Below are 23,948 nucleotides of genomic sequence, written 5' to 3'. Positions count from 1 at the left end.
AGTCATCTTTCTATTACGTCATAAGTCACATGATCAGTGATGGTGGTCAACATTAAGTAGTGAGAACAGGTGCAAACAGCGTAACTTGTGGATTTGTGGTACACATTGAGGTTTGTGTAAATAATTCGTATAGTAGATAGATTAAGAAAGTATTCTAATTTAATGAACTATTTAATCTTAATACATATTTTGTCAAAGAATGCGGATTGGTTGTGGTGACCTGCCCCTGTCTGTGTACGTTTTAGATCAAAAACACTGACAGGAAGAGGATATAAGCCTTGGACGACACGCGATAAACACTTGGTTATTATCGATTTATTCAAGTATGGCCATTAAAGAAAGTGAAGAAATATATTTAATTCATCAGGAATACAAATTCTTTTGATACCATAATAATACTTGTAAGTGAACGAAACATCCCGAGGACGAAACCCTAGGCAATCTTGACACTTCAGGTTGATTACCAAAATACTGCAACCACTTTTGTTATCGTTTTTAGAGTAGCAACCCAAAGAGTGTCACGGCGAGACTGTTATAGGTTGCTCAAAACCACATTAAGATATTCCATACCTGCTTACGTAAAGTTATTAAGTGATATGTGCTCATATGACCCGGGGTTTCAGGGTTGATAGTCGTCGGTGAGACAGTTTACGAAATACATATACTTAATTGTGTGTGACTCTGTGGGTGTGGATGCTAGAGAAAGAGAGAATCACTTGTCAGACTTAACATAAATGTCGAAAAGTGTACAGATTACACTGTTGAAAAAGAATATGTGAAATATGACCAATACATAGTTGATAAAGGAACAAAGTTGTCTTACCATGACCAGCAGAGGTAGATCCATTCATTTTTAGACATTAGGCATTTTATTCATTCACCCTTTGAGGGGTATGGAGAAATTGACATTATACACAAATAGCAGTTCATCCATACAATGACTTTTTGCAGAGCATGAAGAACAATAAATAAAAGACTGTAATATGAGAAAAAAAGAAAATTTAATAATGATCCTAATGATGGCAAGGATGTTAATAATCTTTGTACTGTATAAACTTAAACCAGTGACGTACCTTATCAGAGTTAGCACAAATAATCAGTATAAATTGGATAATTTTTCTCAGTACATGTTTTTTTTTTTTAGTGGAGCAGAAAAGACTATTAAGACTGTTTAGGACTTAATTCATTTGTTTCGTTTCTTGAATGAAATCTTCTACTGTCTATCATTATCACAAACTTTACATTTAGTACAATGTCAATGTAATCTTGGTATATTGCAAAGTTGTTCAGTCTGGACTAAAAGATTATTGAGGTTCTAAACTTAGAATATGCTATATAGACCTTGTAAGTTATATAGTTTTCACAGGAGAAAGAGGCTTTATACATTCTGTAATTTATATAATATCTTTCTCATACATTTCAGAGAACCATTTTTGTTTATGCATATCAAGCAAACATTTTTAAACCAGTTGGAAGATTTTCAGATGCTCCTGTTCCTACTAAAAAACGTATGTACGTTAAAAGTGCTTGACGAATTTATACCAAAAACATAACATCCAGTAGAAATCTACCAAAGTCACTAAGTACCATTAAGCTGGTTGTGTTTGTTCTTAGTCTGAAAACATACGTATAGTTATAATAACACAATTCTAATATTTTAGCCAGATCACAAGAATGAAAGCCAAACACTTCACAACCATACAATAGTATAGAGCAATCATCTTATCAAATTGATCCATCTGTAGGAAATGACGTTTTCAACGTGTGTGGAAGTGAGAACATTGCCCAATGCTTGATCATGTAGATTCTTTTGATGCTACTGAGAATTCAACCAGTGTGAAAGTGGGCATCAAAGCCTAATGGAAATTATTGGGTGGGGCTATAAAATAGGAATGACATAAGAGTGTGATTTTCCTAACTCTATCCCCTGTTCTGCCAGTTGTGTCTACCAAGATACAAGAATGAACCCTTTGCCTTGGTTAAGCAGATTTGTTCTATTGATTATTTGACATAATAATGCAATCAATATTTTAATAGGAGTTTAAGGATCTATAATGGCCAATAATATTTTGAATATATTGTTTTTAGTGACACTATGTATCTGGTGCATATTGGACAGGTTCCAGAAGTAAAACCACTGCAATCCATGTTAGAATACAGTGATCAGTCATAAAATGTTTTCAATGAAAAATGATCAGATTTAGAATGTGACGCTAACTGTGAAACTAGATAGTTGTGCAAGAACTGCTCTGCAAAGGTCAGTTTAAATTGAAGATGACAGTGATCATTTAACATAATGATCTTTGTATGTCGAACAAGCATTTCATCAACTTAGACTGATAAGTTACATGTTTTGTGTTCTCCAATTTTTGAAATGGATGTAGTTTTGAATGTGATTTTATTTGAGTGCCATCAGAGAGTTTTTGTCAGAAAAGATGATAAGAAAATTGAGGTTTTTTTTTCTCAAACAGATACTCTTCCTTCAGTTTATACTTGTTTACACTGAGCTATGACTGTTTTAAGAGCAAACTAATGACATGGAAACTGTACATATACATAGTGCTATGTTAAGGGATCACATCGAGTCTCAAGTGTGTAAATGGGGTCTGTGACCTAAAGCGTTTACATGCAATCTAGACAGTTGAATTTCCTGGATTGGATATTACCTCCTTGGTTTAGATATGTGTCTGTATATGCGTTTTATTTGGGGGGATAATTTTCATAGCGTCTGAGTGAAAAAAGATTTGGTGTGTTTCCATTTCCATCACTACAATAGTTCACCCTCTTCTCATTTAAAACAAGTTTATTAAGACAGCTTCTGTAGTCTTTAGTTAAGAAAACTTTCTCTCTATTTCTATTATTTACTGCTGTTCCTGATTTTGTTATTGAGCAAAGCTGCTGCCAATGAAATGGCAATATAGAATGCCATCCCACAGGTTATGATGTGGGAACATATGTTGTGCGTAATTTATCAGAGCAGAGCAGTAGTACATGGCGTTTTAAAAATGCCCAGACATCAGACATGATGTGTACAGAAGATGGCCACATTGCAAAAGGTGTTTTCTGTTGTTAGTGGCTGGATTGGGGTTAGCTACAAAACAGCAAAAGCTTGGGGTAAAAAGAAATAATGTTCACATTATACCATATTTAGACATGTTCACCACCTTTAAGTCCGCTTGTTGCTGACATCCAGCAAAGACTAGAGACTTAATCAGCTCAGACAGTCTTCACCTCTGCTGGTGGTAGCTGTCATTTTTCTCCGGTTTACATTGTGTGAGATCTATTGCTCAGCAGTCTTGTGTTTTCGGTGGTTCAGCCTGAAATTGTAAAGTCAGCAGTCACCAGTTCCTTTTACCCTTAGAATGATTGTCAAGAGTTGAAAATACTTGTGCAGATCATCTGACTTGTAGCAAATAGTAATCACTGTCAAAGCCCTTTATAGACTGATGTGGTATATTCCATATCCTGCTGATTAGTTCATTTGACTGCAGAACAGAAAGTCTCTTGTTCTAGGCCCTCTTTGCACACAGCTGCTGCTTATCAGAAAGGAATATCTGGTTTATCAAGGAAGTAAAGGCAGCAGAAAAAGAGGGTTAGGCTGCACATCCTTGACACAGTAAACCACTCATGTTCAAAGCCTCATAACTGCTAGACTTTTTACCTGTGCATAGACTGCTGCAGACTCTGTGTAGAAGATGGAAAAGTAGATAGGGTACTAATTTTTTTCTCAGAAGTATCCTCATTAGTTTCAGCAAGGGTTGTGACAGTTTGTATTTCATCTACATCGATAAATAGGCAGCATTTTTAACAGTTTAGAAGCAGTCTTTCTCAAAGTAGTTTTCATGGACTGATAATAGTAACATACAGTTGGGGTGGTTACTGAGGCAGTGACTAGAGTGCTTGTCACAATAACTGAGAAACGATTCGTAGGCTGATATCTTGATTTCGACATAATCTCTTTGGACCTGACACCTGTTTACAGGGCTGGCTGGCTGTATTTTTATCTGTGGTTTCCTTAACTGTTAGTGTGTGTGTCTTGTGAACATGCATGTTTGTGTATGAAGAGAGTAATTCTCACATTCCTCGCAGGCCATCATGTGATATCCTCCTGTGTTTCTGTTTAGTATTGAGTTTGGTGGGTACTGGAGAAAGGTGCTAAATAAATGTGCTTTATTATTTTTCTTTATTATTTCTTCAAAGTAAATAGAAGGGGAGAGCTATGTCAAGATATGGATTAATAGCCTGAAAAGTTTGCTTTGTTGTAGAGTTTTGTACAAAGACATTTTTAAAATGCATGTCACAGACAGGTCACATAAATCATCAGTTTCTATGGTAGAAGTTGTGAGCTGATCAGGAGCTTCCCAGTCAGAGGTATTGAAAATTGACAGATGTGGCATAGACTTCTGGTGCACTAGACAGAACAATAGCACTGAGGTCTGCACAGCCCCAAACTGAAGATGCCAGTGTTGTATTACAAATGAGAGTTTCCTGTTAGTTTTAGTCTTTGGTTACAGGTGATATTTGTGTTGCATTTGGTTGCAACAAAAGACTTTATGTTCCTGAATATTTTGTTACATCTGTAAGCAAATAAAACTTGCAGACACCAGGTCAATTATTGTTTCCCTTGAATTGATGCGCATTTATATGCGCAGTACAGCTTACATTTCATTGTTTTTATGATTTCTGTACTGTTTTCATATTGTTATATGTGTGCATCTTTTCTTTGGTGGGCATACCACTGGATCATATATGGTATAAAGATACACTTCCATGATACTTGCGTGCTATGGGGTATGAAGGTTTAATTCTATGATACTCATGTGTTTTAAGGCATGAAGTTATATGTCCATGATACTTGTGTGTTATGGGGAATGAAGGTGTACTTCTATGATACTTGTGTGTCATAGGGCATGGAGGTGTTTTTCCCGTGATACTTGTGTGTTATGGGGCATGAAAGTCTACTTCCGTGATACTTGTGTGTTATGGTGAATGAAGGTGTACTTGATGGATACTTGTGTGTTATGGGGAATGAAGGTGTACTTGATGGATACTTGTGTGTTATGGGGAATGAAGGTGTACTTGATTGATACTTGTGTGTTACAGGGTATGAAGGTCATTTAAGGAGCAGACATGGGAGAAGCAGCTGCTGGTTCAGCATCAACCCCCACGCTGTCACAGCTCCAGGTCACCAGTGAGTCTGGTGCTAATTATTCTTTATCCACTAGCATATTTGGGTCATACAATCATTATATAAGGTTTTGTTCATTGTTATCCCACCTTCACATTTAGGCAGGTCCAGTGGCACAACAGCTTGTCACCAACCAGGGATAATGAATGCATTAGGTTCAGATCTCATCTCAGGCATGCTGTTCTTTCTTGAAATAGCCATAGTTGTTGGCTTGGTTTAAAAACCTTTTCACACTGATCATATTGGGTAAAATTAAAATTTATGAAATATTGCATGCATCATATGGACACATCATTCCACTGAAGGACTAAAGAGTGCATACCTTGTGCATATGAAACATAAATAATTTAGTTTTAGTTTTAATTTATAATTATTTTAAGTGGAATTGATGTTGAAATAGTATGTTCCCATGATGTTTGTCTTGGGAGCAAGAGGCAGCAGGCTGCAGGTAGCAGGTTGACACAATTAACAAGTTATGCCATTTGTAGAACTGGCATGTCTTCTATTTTTTCAGTCCAGTCAGCAAAGCTCACATCTACTGGAGGATTGTTTTCATCCAAACCTGATCCATATTTGGAGCTGATAGTGGATGGGCAGCCACCCCGCAAGACAGAAGTTGCACGCAAAACAACGTCCCCTAAGTGGGATGAACATTTTACAGTGTAAGGCTAATACAGGGGGAAGCATGGTTTTGTTTGGTAGTACATTCAGGCAATAATGTAAAGTTTAACCAGAGTTGCTCTATGGCACACATAACAGTAGAAGGTGTATGTGTGTGCATGCATGTTTGCAGGTATGGATATTGGTGTACATGTTGTAAAGCGTATGTATGAGAAGTTTCATGCAAAAATATAAATACTTGAACTAATTCTTTGAAATAAAGAGATGATAAATAAGGTGAGAATAGTTGTATGGCTATTTGAACAATTTAGAATAGATGTGAAAGATGACAAATTCACCATAAATAGCATATTTAGGGCAGTAAGGATTCATTCGTTCATTTGTTCCTTGACTAGTTCTGGTTGCTGAAGGGAGCACATGGATAGATGTGGCAGCTGACACAGCCTGCCTCACAGGCCAGTCTTAGGTGATGAATAAGATATAAATGAATAAGATTGTCTACTTATGACATCCTTTTTTTGCAGTCTTGTAACACCATACTCAAAGATTGAACTCCGGGTGTTGGGATCAAACAGTATCCGTACAGACACAGTTCTTGGTCAAGCATCAATCAACCTTTACTCCCTGCTTGAGGAGACACAGGGCAAATGTGAGTTCTTTTTTTTTTCAAACACTGGGTAAATGTGAAGGCTTCTTGTCTATGAACTTTAGCAGGTTTTTCCATTTATATTTTTAGGTTGTGTGACCAATCCAGATTTAATGCCATTTATCTCCAGTAGCCTTTTGCAGTTTGTAATAATTGCTAGGCTGTTGATTTTTTTTCTTTTGGTTTTTTTTTTTTTTTTTTGCATAGTACTTGTTTGTGAAACATGCTTGTCAGCTGAAAATTCTTATCATTCATCTTTCGATGCCATTAAATTTAGCTATATATATTTTTTTGACACGCAGTTGATAACCTGAAAAAGACATTTGACTTGAAAACTGACAAAGGAAAGAGTGGCGAGGTAGTGGTTGTGTTACATGGGCTGGAGGTCAACATGTGGCGCTATCCAAAGAAGACCACAAATGGTGAGATGCCAGTTACTTTGTTGGTCCTAATCTGTGTGTCAGCTAAAATCTGTGTCAGTTCTAATCTGTGTGTGTCATTTGAAATCTTTGTGTGTCAGTTCTAATTTGTGCATGCCAGTTCTCATCTTCATGTCTCTAGCCACTGTGTCTGCAGGCAGGGAGTAAATGTGGCATGTTGCCTATAGTCAATACCAATCAGCATATAAATGATTTATCGTTTCCTGTAATTTAATGTGCAAAAACAAGAAAGCAAAGTATTTTCACTGAAGGTAAAATGAAGACTTCATCACAAATATTTTCACTGAATATGGTACGATAGAGACTTGAATGCAGAAAGCAGTGTAAGGTAAACCACCCCTACCCTTTTTTTAAACACCTTTTCATCATAATGAAAACTATAGTTTGGTTGATTAACACAGTATTCCTGTTGAACACTGACCAAGACCCCAAGAGAGAAAGATGGCAACATGCAAAATGAGATGTCTCAGAAAAACAACAAACAAGATGAGGAGAGAGATAATATGAAATCATATGAATAAAATCAAAGTCAAAGAGGGTCACATCAGTCTATTAAAAGAGTCCAGTGATTTCTTCACTTGACCCTGACAACAGCTGGACCAGCTAGTATTGGGAGGATATTACCGAGAATGCTTGATTAAGGGTGTGACTTGACTCTCATGCCATGAACTTTCTGTCACCAAAATTTTCCTCCAACTCATTGAGTGCTGTCTCCACCTCCCCATGATGTCCCAAGACACCAGAAGATTGAACATATAACTATGTCAGGTTATAGGTCAGCAAACTGTTGTAGGAGTGTGAGCACAGAATGTTTACAGTGTCTGCATGGTTAGGAAGTAAAGTTTGCCTGGTTTGTAGTTTGAATTGTTGTTGCCACTGCAGGACCTCGTAGCTCAGTAGCCAATGGTGCTACTGCTAATGGCACTGCCAGCACTTCAGCTGCCGCCGCCTCCACTACAACAGCTCAGGCAGGGTCCGGGGAAGCTAAGACTCAGGGTGGTCGCCTGACCCGAAGCTCCAGCACAAGTAGCCAACAGAGCAACGCCAGTTCCAGATTGCCAGGACCGCCAGCATCTCCTGCAGCCACATCAGTCAGCAGTTCTGTCTCCCTTCCACCTGCTCCTGGTCCTGTGGCTCCACCAGACCCACCCTCTGGTATGTCTGATAACAATAAGGAGGTAATGACATCACATGGGTCTGTACTCGTGGGATGTCTGATAAAAAGAGGTAGTGACATCACAAATGGTTTATACTTGTACCTCTGATAACAACAGGGAGGTAGCGACATCACAAAGGATTTGGAAAGGACTGTGATGAGACAGTGAAAGGGAGCTTCCTTAGCAAGGAAAATTAAAAAATTTAAGTAGACATCTTCTAGAAAACTGAGTAAAGTTGGAAGTACAAACTCAAAGAAATCTTCACTTTTCTTAAAGTATAGGCATTTGCTTTATGAACTGTAAGGGGGAAAGCTAAGGATTTTTGCCCCCTTGAAAAAAAAACAAAAAAAACCAGAGGAACTTTTTTTTAGAAAAAAAGCAAATTTTTATTGTTATTGGTGTATGTGATGAGCCAAGACCATTTTGTGATGTCATACCGTTATCTACTTCCTGTATGGTGAAAATTTCACTGTCTTGAGCAAGTGTTGTGGGCCAGAAGTGGAAGGACTTTTTTTTTTTTTCAAAATTTCAAATAGCTGTTTCAAACCATGATTGTAATTGTGTGCATCAGGAACAGCTCCACCAGCTGCTCCTGCGGGGGCTTCAGCAACAAATACAGCTGGGCCTGACCCAAATGCCAATGAACCTCTTCCACCAGGGTAAGGGCAAGTCCATTAGCAATGTAGTTTGATGGACCTTTCTTTGCTTCCCCTCTGAGTAGGTAGCTGGATTCTTCTCGTTACACATTCCATATTGCACATTTGCTTTTTTGTTTTATGTCAGTCTTTGAAAGGTGCCTTTTTTTTCCCCAAGCATTCTATGAGTTGATGAGAAGAAAGACCCTTAGGCATAATTTAAATACAGCATTTGACTGCTGAATCATTCATTAGTGGCCAAGCTCAGTTATTTGTTTCGCTAATTAAAGCAGTAAGAGAGATTCAGTCAATGCATCAGACAGATGAAGAAGATTCTAATAACAAATCAGATGACTTTTCTCCCAAGTCCTTGTTCTAAAAGGCAGCCCAGTAGTGCAATGGTTAGCGCCTGTCAACCAATACAGTCAGGATTGCTGTCCTGGATTAAGATCTTGTCTCAGGCATGCGGTTCTTTCTCTGAATGTGGCATCTGTTTACACAGCTGGCTGCTTTGTTGTGATATAGCCTTAGTTGCTGGCTCAGTGTGAAACACCAATTCCTTTCCCTACCATACTCCCCCCACTTTGTCCTAAAACCAGTATAAAATTAATATAAGAGAGTAACTTGTCTTTGATTAATCTCCTGATTTGGTATAGTGCTGGCTTTTGTTCAACCATATAATCATGATCGTCATTATTATTTTCTTTTTGTAAATGTTATTTTTGCCATGGTGATGCTATGCCTTTATAGATCTTGGAGTGAATAGATGGAGCACTGTGATAAGAATATGTGGTCTGTTCATATGAAATGCTGATTTTGTTTGTTCTTTGATAGGTGGGAGATGAGGAGAGACAATCAAGGAAGAACATATTATGTAGATCATAATACAAGAACAACAACGTGGGAGAGACCACAGCCTCTACCACTAGGGTATGAAAGTTTTGCCATTTAAATCCAGAATCACATTTGTCTTTTAGTCAGATGATAAAATGTGATGATTATAATTCATACCAAGGGAAACATCAGATATTGTATTTAGTCACTAACACCACTTTTTTGTGAACGCTCATGGAGCTCACTGCTAGGAAGGGAGAATGATGCACTCTTATACATTGTATATTGACAGCTGGGAGCGACGTGTTGACCCACGGGGTCGTGTGTACTATGTCGACCACAACACTCGCACAACAACATGGCAGCGTCCAAACACAGACATGGTGACAAACTGGCATAACTGGCAGGAATGGCGCAACAACCGCACAATGGATGCTATGAACCGCCGTTTCTTGTTTCCACAGATGCCACAACCGGCAGAGAATGATCCACTTGGTCCTCTGCCAGAGGGTTGGGGTAAGCTCCCAGTCCTGTCATATGTAATATTAGGATTTTATTTATTTAGCAATTTATTGGTTTGTATTTTATAGAAATCTGTTTCCAGAAAAAAAATGCTTTTGTGATGATGTATGATATATTTTCTACACAAGATAAAGCACATAAATATTTCCGACTCCTACAATAAGTAATTTCCTTTTCTATATTCTAAACTGCATTTTATCTGCTTTCCATTTAATGTAATACAGTTTAGATTATTGGTCACAACAGTGATTTATGTTAGTTTGTGAATTTAAGGTGAACATATCTTTGTGTTGTCTGAAGTGCAGTTGGCATTGTTCACAAAGGTAGGGTCACTAAGAGCATTGGTGTTCATATTTGAAATTATACTTTGCCAACTATCATGTTGAGTTTTAATCACAGTGGTTAATATTTGTAAACAGAAAAGAGAGCAGACAGCAATGGACGTGTGTACTTTGTAAATCATAAAAACAGAACAACCCAGTGGGAGGACCCCAGAACACAAGGGTAAGCATATCATAGAATATACCATATGTGTGACTTGAGTGCATTTTTGTGAGTATGAATGATATCACATGATTTTGCAAAATGGAAAAGAGAAGTTGTGCTCATAGAAGATCCACAGCAATCATTATAAATGCAGTGGTTTATCTGGTTTCCTTGTGTAGTTATTTTTGCTTTTTATAGAATGATTATAGTCTTGAGATTTTTCTTAACTCAGTTGCAGTCTTTCGGTGTTTTTCTGTCTTGCAGAATTATGCAAGAGGATCCTCTTCCTGAGGGGTGGGAGATGCGCTACACACAGGAAGGTGTTCGTTACTTTGTTGATCATAACACACGCACCACCACATTTCAGGATCCTCGTGGAGGTCCACAGAAAGGGTCAGTAATATTTGGCTGACAGCAGTTTTGTTTTATAATTGAAAAACATAACCTCTTAGTCTTAGGGCAGAAACATTTTACCATCCACCATAATTGCATCTATCTTTCATTTGTAGATGTATGTCAACATTTTTTCCTATTGAAATTGCTGTCATATCAACTATTTAAATATTTTGTGAAAAAGGATGATAATTTTAAATCAGATTTATTGCCAAGCCATGTTAAAGATACATCACTAATCCATAAAACACAATTAGTTATGTTACACCAAGATGTGTATAGGTGGATTGCTGTCTGTCTGCCAAGACTAACAGTTAGCCTCTTGCGAAGTTCTCCGCAGTTAGTCTCGGTGAGCCTAAATAAAGAATGTGAATAAACCGGATGCTATGTCATCTAATGCCTCGTTTTAGCAGTTAACTGGAAAAAATTGTCTGCAAGCAGTCCAGGGATATTAGTTTGTGGTTACACACTACAATCTTTCACTTGTTTGATAGATTTATGACAGCATAGTACGATTTAAATATGTTGTAATATTCCTGGAGAAAATGTTTGCACATGAATTTTGTTTTCATTTTGTTTTGTTACTAATTTGGCATGGGGTTGGGTCATTTGCAGCCCCAAAGGTGCATATGGTGTTCCCATACAGTATGAACGTAGCTTTCGATGGAAACTGGGTCAGTTCCGGTATCTCTGTCATTCTAATGCACTGCCTGGCCACGTCAAAATTAATGTCTCCAGAGACAGTCTTTTTGAAGATTCATTTGCTCAGGTAAGCAAACCAGCTCTGTGAATAGCTCATATTTACATCTACATTTTCAAGAATTTTGGATGCAATTTTCAGTATTATTAATCTTTTTTTCCTTATGTCTTAAAAGATTGATTGTAACTTGTGTTAGATGCTGTGGATATTCATTGACTAATAAAGACATCCAGACAGCTGCTGCCACTGTGAATATGTTACTAAATCTGAAGATAATGAAGAGGCCGTTGGTATATAAAGTGCATGGATTATAGTCAGTGTAGTGTGTAGTTTCCTTTCTGCTTGGTTTATAGATCATGAGGCTTCAACCATTTGATCTTCGCCGCCGACTGTATATAATATTTAAAGGTGAAGAGGGTCTGGACTATGGTGGTGTTGCAAGGTATGAATACTACCCATGCTATATCAGTTTGCAGTGACTTGATGCTTGCAATGACAGAAGCTGCTTTTATTAGAATAATTTATTGTACTATAGAATAATGCATGGTAATGTTAAGGATAAAGTTAGAAGACACAGCTTTCTCAATACTCTCAGTTTGCTTCTGCTCCCCCATTTAAGTGTTCTGCAGTATGGTTCTTTAATTGGATTAAGTTTTAATTTATTTATTATTTTTTTCCACAACGATATCCATTTTGCTTGTATTATGATAGCAAAATCTTCGGAAATATTTGAGAAAAGGGACCTAAAATATGAAGCAGGGAATCTAGCTTGGAGAAAACCTGTAAAAATCAATGTTTTAAAAATGTGAGAAATCATCATTTTATGTCAGTAAAATATTTGAAAAGTTTGAAAATACATTAAAAAACATTTTTTTTCTTCTAACTATATTACACTATTTCTCATTTAGTTGCATGCTTTCTCTTTTGCAGGGAATGGTTTTTCCATGTGTCTCATGATGTATTGAACCCAATGTACTGCCTGTTTGAGTATGCCAGCAACAGCAACTACAGCCTGCAGATCAACCCTGCATCCAGCGTCAACCCTGATCATCTCTTGTATTTTAGATTTATTGGCCGCTTCATTGCCATGGTAAGAATGCTCAAAGTGCAGTTTTCAATAGATTAAGGAGCACATCTGCATAATGACAACAAAAAAGGTCAATTGGACAGTAGATAATATCTGCTGGTGCAAGTTTATTGGCAATAATTCTAGAAAAAAGTCCTCTTATATTTGACACTGATCTAGTCACTAGATTGTTCTTGCCCAGAAATGTGCTAATCTGAATAATTTCATATTTATAGATTTATAGTCTGAATGTGGTATTTTTTTCTACTAACCGATCATTCAACCTAAACCCAAAGCAAGCAAGTTTGCTTGGATATACATGTGTGTTTTGCAGGCACTGTATCATGGGAAGTTTATAGATAGTGGGTTCACGCTGCCATTTTACAAGCGGATGCTTAATAAAAAGCTGACCATCAAAGATCTGGAATCTATAGATCCTGAGTTTTACCAGTCTCTACTGTGGGTCAAGTGAGTATATGGTCATTTTACTGCTTTGTGATCATATGAAAATTCTGCTCTAGTCCAATCGCTTACCAATTTGTAGACCTGTCTCACCGAGATCTTGGTCTATGAATGTCATCTGGCTGAAGAAAGACCTAGCATTCCCATGAACTTTATAGAAAGAGCCACTGGAATTTTCTCCATGTTGTGTTTTTGTGTTTGTAATGCACAGAAAGCCTGGCTTTAACAGGGATAATGCACTATAAAAGCTTACGTCATCATTATTATTAATCAGTTAATGGTAGGTCTGGTATTTCTGACTGCTGATACATGAAAACCTCTGACAAGGGACAGAATGAAGAAAATCCTCTTATCATAGATTTAACCGTACTCATCTGTGGTTTTCCCCAGCTTCACAAAAATATTGAAGCACATTGACTGTTTGGCACTGATGGAAAGTCTGTCGCAAGGACGACTTGTAAAAATAAAGAAACTGTCAATGGCATTAGCCAAAGAGGACTAGTGGTGATGAGAGTTAATATCTGCAGAGAAAAATCAAAAACCACAGGCGCGTAAACAGTCCAAACACAATGCCGATGATGAAAAGTACAAGTCGGTACAGTTAGCACTAAAAACACCACAAATCCAAGCAGAAAACAAAAATGCAGAGACTGGGCTCCCTCAAGCCTGTTAGGCTAAGGGACACCACTCCCATTCCCATGGCGGCAGTTTTTTGTTATTGTGGGAGGTTGCGTTGAGTCATTCCTAAACTGAGCTCTCTTATTGTGAAAATTAGATGTATATAATATTACAAACAAGAACAGAAAGATGTGGTAACTGGCATAGTCATATTGCACTACTTCAGTGGAAAAAGATATTGAAAATAACTCAAAACAGTCCATTTATAGCAGGTATCCTACAGAGTTATCTGCATCTACTTCCTATGTCTTAATTTTAGCAATTGTTGGTTGGAGGCTGCTCTATGCAGATTGAAGATGTCATGAAAAGGGTGGAGTTTGCTGGTCAGAGGTTTCTTACATTAACTGTATCACACTGCTGTATTAGCTGGAGCTGGCTATGGCACTATGAACCAGTATTTCACAAAGGAAAGATGATCGTTATGCATATATATGTTTACTATTTCAGCTTATGCTTTTATTATAATAAGAAATGCATGTCACTCAATAACAGCCTCTTGAGTGAGTCTGTGCACCATGTTATATCAAAAGCAGCCTGAAACAAGACAAAATTTGAAACGAATAAGTCGATATATTGCAAATGTAATGAAAACAAATAGATAAGACTTTTTTGCACTTACAGTAAGGAGATAACTGAAACTTGATTTAAACTTTAGGGAGACAATCACTATAACCATACTTTAGTAAAAATCTAATGAATGGACCTCTCCTTTATAACATAATGACTGGATCTTGTCTTTAGGGAAAACAACATTGATGACTGTGACTTAGAGCTGTACTTTTGTGCCGACTTTGAGATCCTGGGCAAAATTGAGCAGCATGAGCTGAAGGCTGGTGGTAGCACAATCCGTGTCTGTGAGGAGAACAAGGAGGAGTATATAAAGTAGGTGGAAATGAGTTACACTTCTGTCATTACTTACAGTTTTTCATGATAATTTTATCAACTGGCCAGAACCAAAAACAATAGTAACACCTTCAGAATGTTGTTTCTGAATGAAATCAATGTTGTTTGTTTAGTTGGCTTTTATGGTTATATCATGTTATCATCATTCTTTATATTAAATTCATGTTTCTTTGAAGGTTCTGGCAACATTTTGCTGGATGGTTATGCTGTATTATTGATGATATACTTTGTGGCTTAATGTGGATAACAATTCATGTAGAGAAGAATCTAAGAAATAGATCTGTCCATATTTTTTCTGCCTGATTTAACTTTTCACAGCCTGCAGTTTTCCTAAATGCACTTGTGTAGATTGCCTTGGATTATTTTAGCTTCTCCGTCTGATTAAAGTTTGTCACTGTGTGATGTGATAGTTGCATACCTGAAGTAAGAATTTGATTTTTTTTTAAGCCTGATGACACAGTGGCGCTTTACACGAGGGGTTGAAGAACAGACCAAAGCTTTCCTAGAAGGATTCAATGAAGTAGTGCCTCTGCAGTGGCTCCAGTACTTTGATGAGCGAGAGCTAGAGGTATGGAGATGAATTCTTTGAGACCTCCAACTTAAAGAAGTCACATTGACATGCCAGTGTATTTTACTGAGGGTGTGGTTTACTTCAGGTTCTCGTGGTGCCCTCTTTTTCTTGTGCCTTTTAGTTTAAAGTGTTTCCAGGATTTGCTGCCTCATTAGATATTCCATTTCCACAAGTAGCATCTACCCTCTTCAGTTTCCTGTAACAGTCGTAGTGTTGTTCTGTAGTTCCTTACCAGTGGGAGAACACCAGTTTGCAACTGAAAACTGTAAATTGTTGTCTCCTGCATTTTTTGTCACTAAATTGAACACAAAGCATAATTACTAGTTTGCTGATGTCTGTCTTATTCCATAAAATCACCGTGATGACAAAAATGTACAAGCTATTTTTTCACCTCAGTTGTATTCACAACGCTGCAGCAGTCACACATTTCTTTAAGATGATTAGAATGTTCATCTTTCACTTATTTATTTTTTTGTTAGACATAATAAGAACCCTGCATATGTGTAAGGCATATCCACAGAGAGGGTTCATACTGGTTTATCTGGTGTAGCTTACTGTCTCCTTTCAGATGAAAGCATCAGATGACTGAGCTGTGTGTTGGATATTTGTTTTTGTAGACACCTTATTAAATTAGGAATGAAGCAAGTCTGTATAAAGGTCATCACTTACTTTCTCTTTATTTCAGGTCAGCACAGACAGTTGATAAATAATCCTGTCTAATACTACCATAAATGAATTTTATCGTCCGTCTTTGATGACGCTTTAGGTACTTGTAACCACACGAAAGAGCACCTGAATATCTGTAAGTAAGGCTCATACACTGCATAAGGACAGAACATTTGATTTGGGGTGGGGGAATGTTTGTTGCAGCTGATGCTATGTGGAATGCAGGAGATTGATGTCGATGACTGGGAACGCAACACTATTTACCGCCATTACCAGCGCAATAGCAAACAAGTGGTTTGGTTCTGGAAGGTAAATGGAGTACTTGTATGTGTGTGGCTCTCTGTGGTGGTGGTGATGTACTCTTGTAACAGGCAGGTATCCATCGTGAGGATGCTTAGTGTGCATAGAAAGAATTGGTGAAACATCCAAAACAGTACACAAGAGAGGAAAAGTAGTACAACAGTAAATGAGAGACAGCAGTGGGACTGTAAACAGAGGTGACAGTGGCGTGTGGTTGATTCTTCAGCCACTTGCAAAAGACTGCTGAAGACTGCATGCTTCAGCACAGGGAGTACACAGTTCCATAGTGACCAACTGCTGATTTAAAACCTTTGAGGCCCTAGTGCCTGTTAAAGCCAGCTTCCCAGGAATTTCCAAGTCTTTAAGGTTTGAGTAGTTGGAATCCTTTGCATAATCATAAGTTGCATGCATCATTTTTTCTGAAATTGAATATTGATGGATTTTGTCCCTTTGTTGATGGTGGTGATGTAAATATTGTGCATGTTTGTGCCACTTTTAGATGAATTTCAAACCTGTGTCTGAATTACTTTAATTAACAGTCTTGATTCACACTTACTTCAAAAAGCTGTAAAGAATTTCCATGATCATAAGGAGTTTTTATCATTTTCTTGTTGCACGTGGGGAAAGTATATTATCAATGGCAGGTCAAGAGGCACAAAATTCATAAAAAGTTTGACAGTATTAACAATCAACAAAGTTGATTAAATAGTTTATTAAGGGGCTAAATTAAAATCGTTTGTCTGAATGCTGTTTTTTCTCATGAATTTCAGTTTGTACGAGAAATTGATAATGAAAAGAGGACACGCCTTCTGCAGTTTGTGACAGGTACCTGCAGACTTCCAGTTGGAGGCTTTGCAGAGTTGATGGGTGAGAGTGAATTTTCTTTCTTGTGCAACTTTAAAATGCAGCAACTAAGAAAATGTCTTTAGGTACTTTGCCATCTCTAGGTTTTAGGCTAAACATTTTCTTGGAAATAATGATGATTTCAGAGCACTGATTTCATATATTAGCGATTGGAAGATTTCTGAATGTCTCTGATCTTGATAGGAAGGTACATGTTCTTTTGTTTAGGAGAAAGCTTCCTGAATCTTGTTTCATCAGTTTCTCTCTCTCCCACACACACGTATGACGAAGTATGTGTTAAACATTTTTCTGTTACTAATGTCATGTCTTTTCCAGTAGTTTGTCAGTGGATTGTGAAGCTGCAGATGTGTTTTAGCTGCTGCTCCCTTTATTCCTGAGATCATGGAATCTTCACCTGCTATTTGCAACTTGACAGTCTTATTTTAGCCATGTACACAATGGAATTCTCAATCTGTTTTCAGGGAGCAACGGGCCTCAGCGGTTTTGCATTGAAAAGGTGGGCAAGGAGACCTGGCTACCACGCAGCCACACCTGCTTCAACCGCCTGGACCTGCCACCCTATCGCTCCTATGACCAGCTGGTTGAGAAGCTGAACCTCGCTATTGAGGAAACTGAGGGGTTTGGTCAAGAGTGACCTTTCTCCTCTTTGGCTTTTGGACTGCGCCTTCTGTGATTATCTCAGTCCTGTTTGGTGGGGGTGAGAGTTGGGTAGATGTAGGTTGTGGGAGTGGAGTAACAGCAGGAGGAGTTTGTGCTGAATGAGGTTTGCATGCCAGAGCTTTAAGTGGAATGAGCATGTCAGGTCGAGAGTGCGTGAGTCATGCGCGTGTGTGGATATGTGTTGTGAAGAAATTCAGATGAGATTTTTCTGTTCACTTTCTGCCTATCTTGTTTTGTTTTGTTTGTTTGTTTGTTTATTTTTAATCTTGAAGTTGCAAAGGACAGGTAAAGCTTATATCTGGATGTACATTTACTATTTACCAAGCTCCATCACATATATTATTATGTGAACAGATGCAGTGATTATTATTTTTTTAAGTGTACAGGCCAGATTGCTTTGTTGAAATGGTTTGAGATGATTCGTGTCCTTCTCAGAAAAGTGTTCAAAGCATCTGGCAGATGTTGCTGTCCTTCCAATCAATAATCTACATCAGGTGATAATAAAAAGAAAAAAAGTGGAACTGGCAATTTATTGTGCAAGTGTTGTGGTACTCAGACTTGATGCGAGGGACTTAAATGTGAGCTTACACAGATTATGATTATTTCTGCACAATTGTTGTAGAAATTTATTAGTTATATTTTGTGGGGATTGAGGTATGGTTTGCTGAAAAGTATGGAGTATTTGTCTTTTATTTTCTCGCTCTCTTTTCTTTTCTTTTTTTTTTTTTCTTAAATCTTTCATTATACTTTGATTTATTTTTTTTTTTCTGTACTGGCAAGTCTACAGGACATTAATATCATTACATTTGTTGGAGAATTGGATATTTACACAGTGTGTCATAAGTGGTTTGTTGAGTGACAGTTTTGGTGGTCAAAGGAAAGAACAACTTATATAACCTAGTGATGGGGGCTAGCTGCTCATCTTGCAATTGCACCGATTTTGGAGGGTGTTTATATTTTAGTCAGTGATTAAACAGGGAGCATGGGGAGTGGTAGGGGGGTGAATCCTGGCATATCTCAAGGCCAACCTTGACACTATTTAACAGTACACTTAATGTTGTAACCTGTATTCTGAAGCAGCAGCCATTTTGGAGATTTTTGCCTTGATGATCTTGTCTGATGGATGTGGAAAGTGCAGGTTAATGTGTAAAAGATGTAATGATTTCAGGCACATTTTGTGTTTCTTTGAGATTTTAAATTATTCTTTAAGATCTTTTTTTTCCCAAGGTAAAATTTTCATTTTTGTTTTTTTATTTGTGGCCTCCAATGCCAGTGTTTAAGTTTATGCATAGTGGGAGTATGTTTCATGCCATGGTGTGTTCTGATGAAACTTTTTTATGTTTTTTTTTTTTTAGACACACACCATCTACTTTAACATAACGTGCAGTGTACAAGCACACACACACATCAAACATAGCAGAAATGACGACTTGTTACACCCCAGACACAGATGCACCACCTTGTGCACCCACTCTAACAAATGCGTTCTCCCTCAATATTTAATTGAAAGAATTTTTTTAATTAACAAGTATTTATATGTCGCTAAACAAGATTTTTTTTTTCCTTCCATTGAATATGTGTTTTATCCAGGCAGTGTTTCCAGTTTTTGTGTGAAATGTGATTAGTTTTGTGTTTACTTGTTTTCTTTTTCTTTTTGTTTGTGCCTGCTGCTATGTCTTTGTAGCAAGAACATGTTATGGAGAACAAAATGCAAAGGCTGTTTTATTATGATTCCAGTGCAAACATAACATTCTAACAGTAATTTTAATGCTTGAAAATAATCAGTAGTCTACGTTGTTAATGCACTATAATCTCTTGATAGTATTCTTTTAGTCCTATGTGAAATCATCTTCCTTGGTCACCATGTGTTCTTGGTTAGTGAAGATAAAATATATGCTTTGGTAGCAACAAGAGATGATTAAAGTGTACGTGAGTAAACTTGAGTTTAGTTTGACCAGTTTTTTTGATATAATAAACTAAACATATTGTCACAGTCACCAGGAGATCGGTAGTCTTTGTCATGTTTGTTGCTGTTTGCTTCGTTTATTTATCATTTAGTGAGCTTTATTTAACGGTTGCAGAGTAGCTCATTCAGCTTTGAATAACAGATTAAACACAAACGTATTGAACAGATAGTTTGGCATTGTAAAGAAATCACTGGAGAGTAACCTGTGTTTGCATTCAAATGTACACATACAGATACGCGTCAGCCCTGTGTCGATAATATAGTCTGGCATCTGTTTTGGATGCAGTTAATAAAATCCAATAGAGCTTACACAGGGAGTGAAGGGGAAGATTGAAAAGACCGACATGGTAGACACTTGAAGCTATACAAATATTAATATCCATAATGCTTGCAAGCTGTTCATGTGATCCTTTGTGTGAAGCAGTAACAGCCTCACAGCCACTGCAAATGGCTGTTGCCCCATCCCCACGTTTTTGGAGAACAATTTCTGTTAATTTGTAATTTTTGTTAACCCTATATAATTTTGTTTAAGGTTGTTATGTATTTTACGATCTCAGGCAGTACTGTGCGCTGAAGAGAAAGTTGCACACTAGTCTTGGTAAACAGTAACTGACATTGCTGTTTCTTGCAAGCTTCACACAGTAGAATGGTGGAGTGTGGGGACTGCTCCCACCCTCCGCACACACACATGAACCAGCAGCATGAATAAACAGGTGTTAGACAAATAAATTTAGTGTGTTTTTCAAAGATTGCATCCAAAGGTTTCTTTTTTTCTTTATGTAAAGGTTAAGTTATTTTGATTTTCAAAAATGATGATGCTTCTCAGTCACCAGGTTGTTCGATCAGCCTAAGGGAAGGAGTATCAAGTGATATTTCCTCTTGATACTTTCAAATCAGTGACCTTTAGATGTTTACAGCCTTGTGCAGAAAAACTAATCTCTGCCCTGACAGAGGAGAAGTTCTAAGGGAAGAAGGAGAAAAAGGGAGAGAGCGGACAGAAAATTAGTTTCAGTAGTTCAAGACTAATTTCCACATCAGGATATATTAACCCCTGGTGTTCTGTATGCTCTGTAGCCCAATGTACGGTGTCTTTACAGAGGGAGCTGTGGCATGATAGCACTGTACTGACCTGCAAACACAGTGTGTACAGCTCCCACTGTCAAGCGGAATGTACAACTTACGCCTTTTTGTGCCTTCACATATTTATAGTACACCTTGGCTGAAAATATTCCAAATTTTGAAAGAAGTAAATATATGTTCAGTGTGTTATTGTATCTCCACCACTTCTAAGATTTACAAAAAATGTCTGAACATAGTGCAAATAATGAATAATTATAAACCCCACTTTCTCAGTTCAGTAGAACTGGCCAGCTAGAAGGCAGAAACTCATGACATAGGGTATAAATGTGTCTTGACAGGTAGAGTAAAAATATAGCTGCTTATGAAAGGTTCTCCCACCCCACCAACCCACATAAATCAGCTTCAGGTCTATGCATGATACTTGATATGGTAGATTTTTATAAAACCTTGATAGTCGTATCTGGTTGGGAAGCTTCTTTTTCTATCCAAAAACCAAAAAACTTGTTTCAAATCTCACAATTTTACATCTTGCTCAGTTTTTGACCAGAATTTTGCAGAAAGGTCTTTAAAGGAAACTACTGACCTTAACTTGGGAAAGGCCACTTTTATTAACATCAGTGATGCCTTTTCTTGGGTAAAGGTGGCTTCTGTGTTGGGAAGATCTTCAGAAATCATGAAGAAGCTTGTTGCCAGCAGAGCTCTCCAGTTCCTTTTATGTGTTTTTACAAAAATATTGAATAAACAAGATTTTGTTTCAAGTTCTGTGCAAGGATGATGTGTTTTGAGCTTATGTGAACGATTTCAAGGTTGACCACTTTTTGGGTGGGGGTAGAGGTATTGAAATGTTTCTTGGTAATTTGAAAGTGGATAAATTAAATGAGAAGCAACATATTTAGGCCAGGAGAGCAAGCTGATATCTCGTAGTCATAACAAGAAGATAGGATGCTTAACATCATGAAATGTGTTGATGTATGCTAAAATGTCAAGCCGTTAAAATGATGTAAATAGTTCAACAATGCAGCCTTGTGCACTTTCTTTGGAAGATGTATTTGTGATAGACACAAGTATCCAGAAATGCATTATGCCTGTATATGGTTTGTGACAGTCAAATGTTAAAGGTGAAATCACTTATTATGCACACTTTTACAACTTTTGATTTGTACATGCTATATAGAATGTAACTGTATAAAAACAAGATTCTCGTTGTATAAAGAAGTTTTCTGTTGTAAAAGAATGTTTTGATAAACTTCTTTTGGGAAAGAATGCACAGTGTTTTTGATTTTGCCACAGTGCAGATCCAAATGGTGTGTACGTATGCATACACAGAAGTTCATGTACTGTGCAGAAACAGATTACAGTTCTGTTGTAAACTCCATATTACAAATGTAGTCTGAATCTTTTTTGCCCAAACCCATGAAATCAGGTGCAAAATGGTCTTCCCTTACCATGGCAACTTCTCTATGATTCCTTTTACGCATCTGTTAAAGTACCCAATATGCGCAGCTCAACTGCCTTAGCTAAAATGCTTTCCTCGAGAGCTGCATGAGACGGCTTATACTCTGATATGTCACGGTGTGGTCACTTGGTACATTTTCAGCCTAAAGTGTAAAACAGAATTCCAGTTGTGTCCCTGTATCCATGGCTAATACATTCCAAGACCTACCACAGTTACATAAAACAACAGATAATACTGAATGCTATACACATTTGTGTAGTAGTAAAGTTTAATTGATAAATTAGAAGACATTGCCAACAAGTATAATAATAAAGTGTGTTGTACACTATCTTGTTCAAAGTCTCTCTCTGGTATTCTTCTGTAGGGAAGTGTGGGTAGAGGGACAAAGTGAGCCAAGGACTGGATGTATATATATGGACTGCTGGATTTCACCAGACTCCAGCATGTTCTTCACTCCATCAGTGTTTCCTGCACAAGATCTCCACAGAAATTTGTAGAGTTCTTCATCAATGAGATTTTATTCATACGCCAGAAGCTTTACTCTTCTGTTGTTCAATCTTCACCTTCAGATACAGTTTACAATGGTCCTACGTTATGTGCTTTTGAGCCAGTGAACAGTTTGTTAAGGAAATGTGTCTAAGAGCAGCCCCAAAAGATGAGCTTGATCCTATTCTATCCTCTCTGCTTGTTGATTGTCTAGATGTCCTGTTACCACATACTTTACTAATGCTTCTCTCACGTCTAGACACCTTCCTCTGGAGTTCAGGTCGGCTATTCTGCCCACTTAGAAACTATCTTTATATCATAACTTCTTCAGTCAATTACAGACCAGTTTCAAAGGTTTCTGTAAAGGATTGTTCTTTCAGCTTTTAGGGAGTACAAAATCTTTATAGGTTTCTGCAAGGCTTTTCTTTGAAAGATGCTTTGTGTTTTGTTTTGATGGTGCACATTCACATAATAGTTTTCAAACACTGAAGTTACAGACATGCACATTACAGAAGAAATAAAAAGACCAACAAAGTCATTGCTACACATGTATTAATCAATGGAACAAAAAAGATACAGCCATGAACACATTGGTTACAGTCTCCCCATATGCCCCATTGGCACTGATTTCACCATTAACCTAAAGCAAAGAGCATGTAAAAGTTATAAACTACACATTATCTCAAAACACAATCAAGAAATTTGCCAAAAAAAAATATATTCCTAACAAAATACCATAGGGCAAAGATGGAAAGACACATGCCCCAATAAAGGTGGCAGCATTAAGTGCAAAATACAAGAAGCCCCTTTGACAAAAAATATTTTAAACAAGCCACCTCAACTGTACAATGCTCAACATTTTAAAACACGTTTATCAATGTAGGAATTATGCCAAACATTTCACAACTTAAATATCTTTTAACTTAAATATTCAATTACCTGGAATGCCTACTAAACACAAGAATTAGTCCCCATTATACAGTTTGGGAAAGCAGATAGTCAAGTGGTTAGAGCACAGGCATCCAAACTGAGAGGTGCAGCGAAGCACAAATCCCTCTGTTGACCTAGCTGGCCTGGATGGCTACCTGACTCATTATTGGGGTGAGGAAAAGAGAGAAGAGATGGGCACCTCCCTCAAATAAAGCTGGCCCAAGAAAGGCGAGGTCTA

The 23,948-nt window shown here is 37.5% G+C and overlaps 1 protein-coding gene across 2 annotated transcripts; it reads left to right on the top strand.

The window, feature by feature from the left end:
* Positions 1-5: 5 nt before the first annotated feature.
* LOC112576975 (E3 ubiquitin-protein ligase Su(dx)-like) lies at positions 6-22,619 on the top strand. Of its 2 annotated transcripts, XM_025259882.1 has the most exons (21): positions 45-110; positions 1,424-1,508; positions 5,104-5,191; positions 5,703-5,850; positions 6,334-6,458; positions 6,758-6,877; positions 7,778-8,050; positions 8,624-8,711; positions 9,522-9,617; positions 9,814-10,037; positions 10,463-10,547; positions 10,794-10,922; positions 11,538-11,691; positions 11,976-12,064; positions 12,553-12,712; positions 13,023-13,156; positions 14,570-14,710; positions 15,179-15,299; positions 16,173-16,277; positions 17,039-17,135; positions 17,594-22,619. In XM_025259882.1, the coding sequence occupies exons 3-21, from the start codon at positions 5,131-5,133 to the stop codon at positions 17,764-17,766; spliced, it is 2,523 nt and encodes an 840-aa protein (XP_025115667.1). In that variant the 5' UTR covers positions 45-110; positions 1,424-1,508; positions 5,104-5,130; the 3' UTR covers positions 17,767-22,619. The 2 variants fall into 2 exon arrangements, with proteins under 2 accessions (XP_025115666.1, XP_025115667.1); XM_025259881.1 differs by lacking the exon at positions 1,424-1,508 and having other exon boundaries at positions 6-110; positions 17,594-22,101.
* The last annotated feature ends 1,329 nt before the right edge of the window (positions 22,620-23,948 follow it).

The sequence above is a fragment of the Pomacea canaliculata genome, linkage group LG12 (assembly GCF_003073045.1).
Source record: "Pomacea canaliculata isolate SZHN2017 linkage group LG12, ASM307304v1, whole genome shotgun sequence".
Lineage (NCBI taxonomy): Eukaryota > Metazoa > Mollusca > Gastropoda > Architaenioglossa > Ampullariidae > Pomacea > Pomacea canaliculata.
This window is presented reverse-complemented; position numbering and strand designations above follow the sequence as displayed.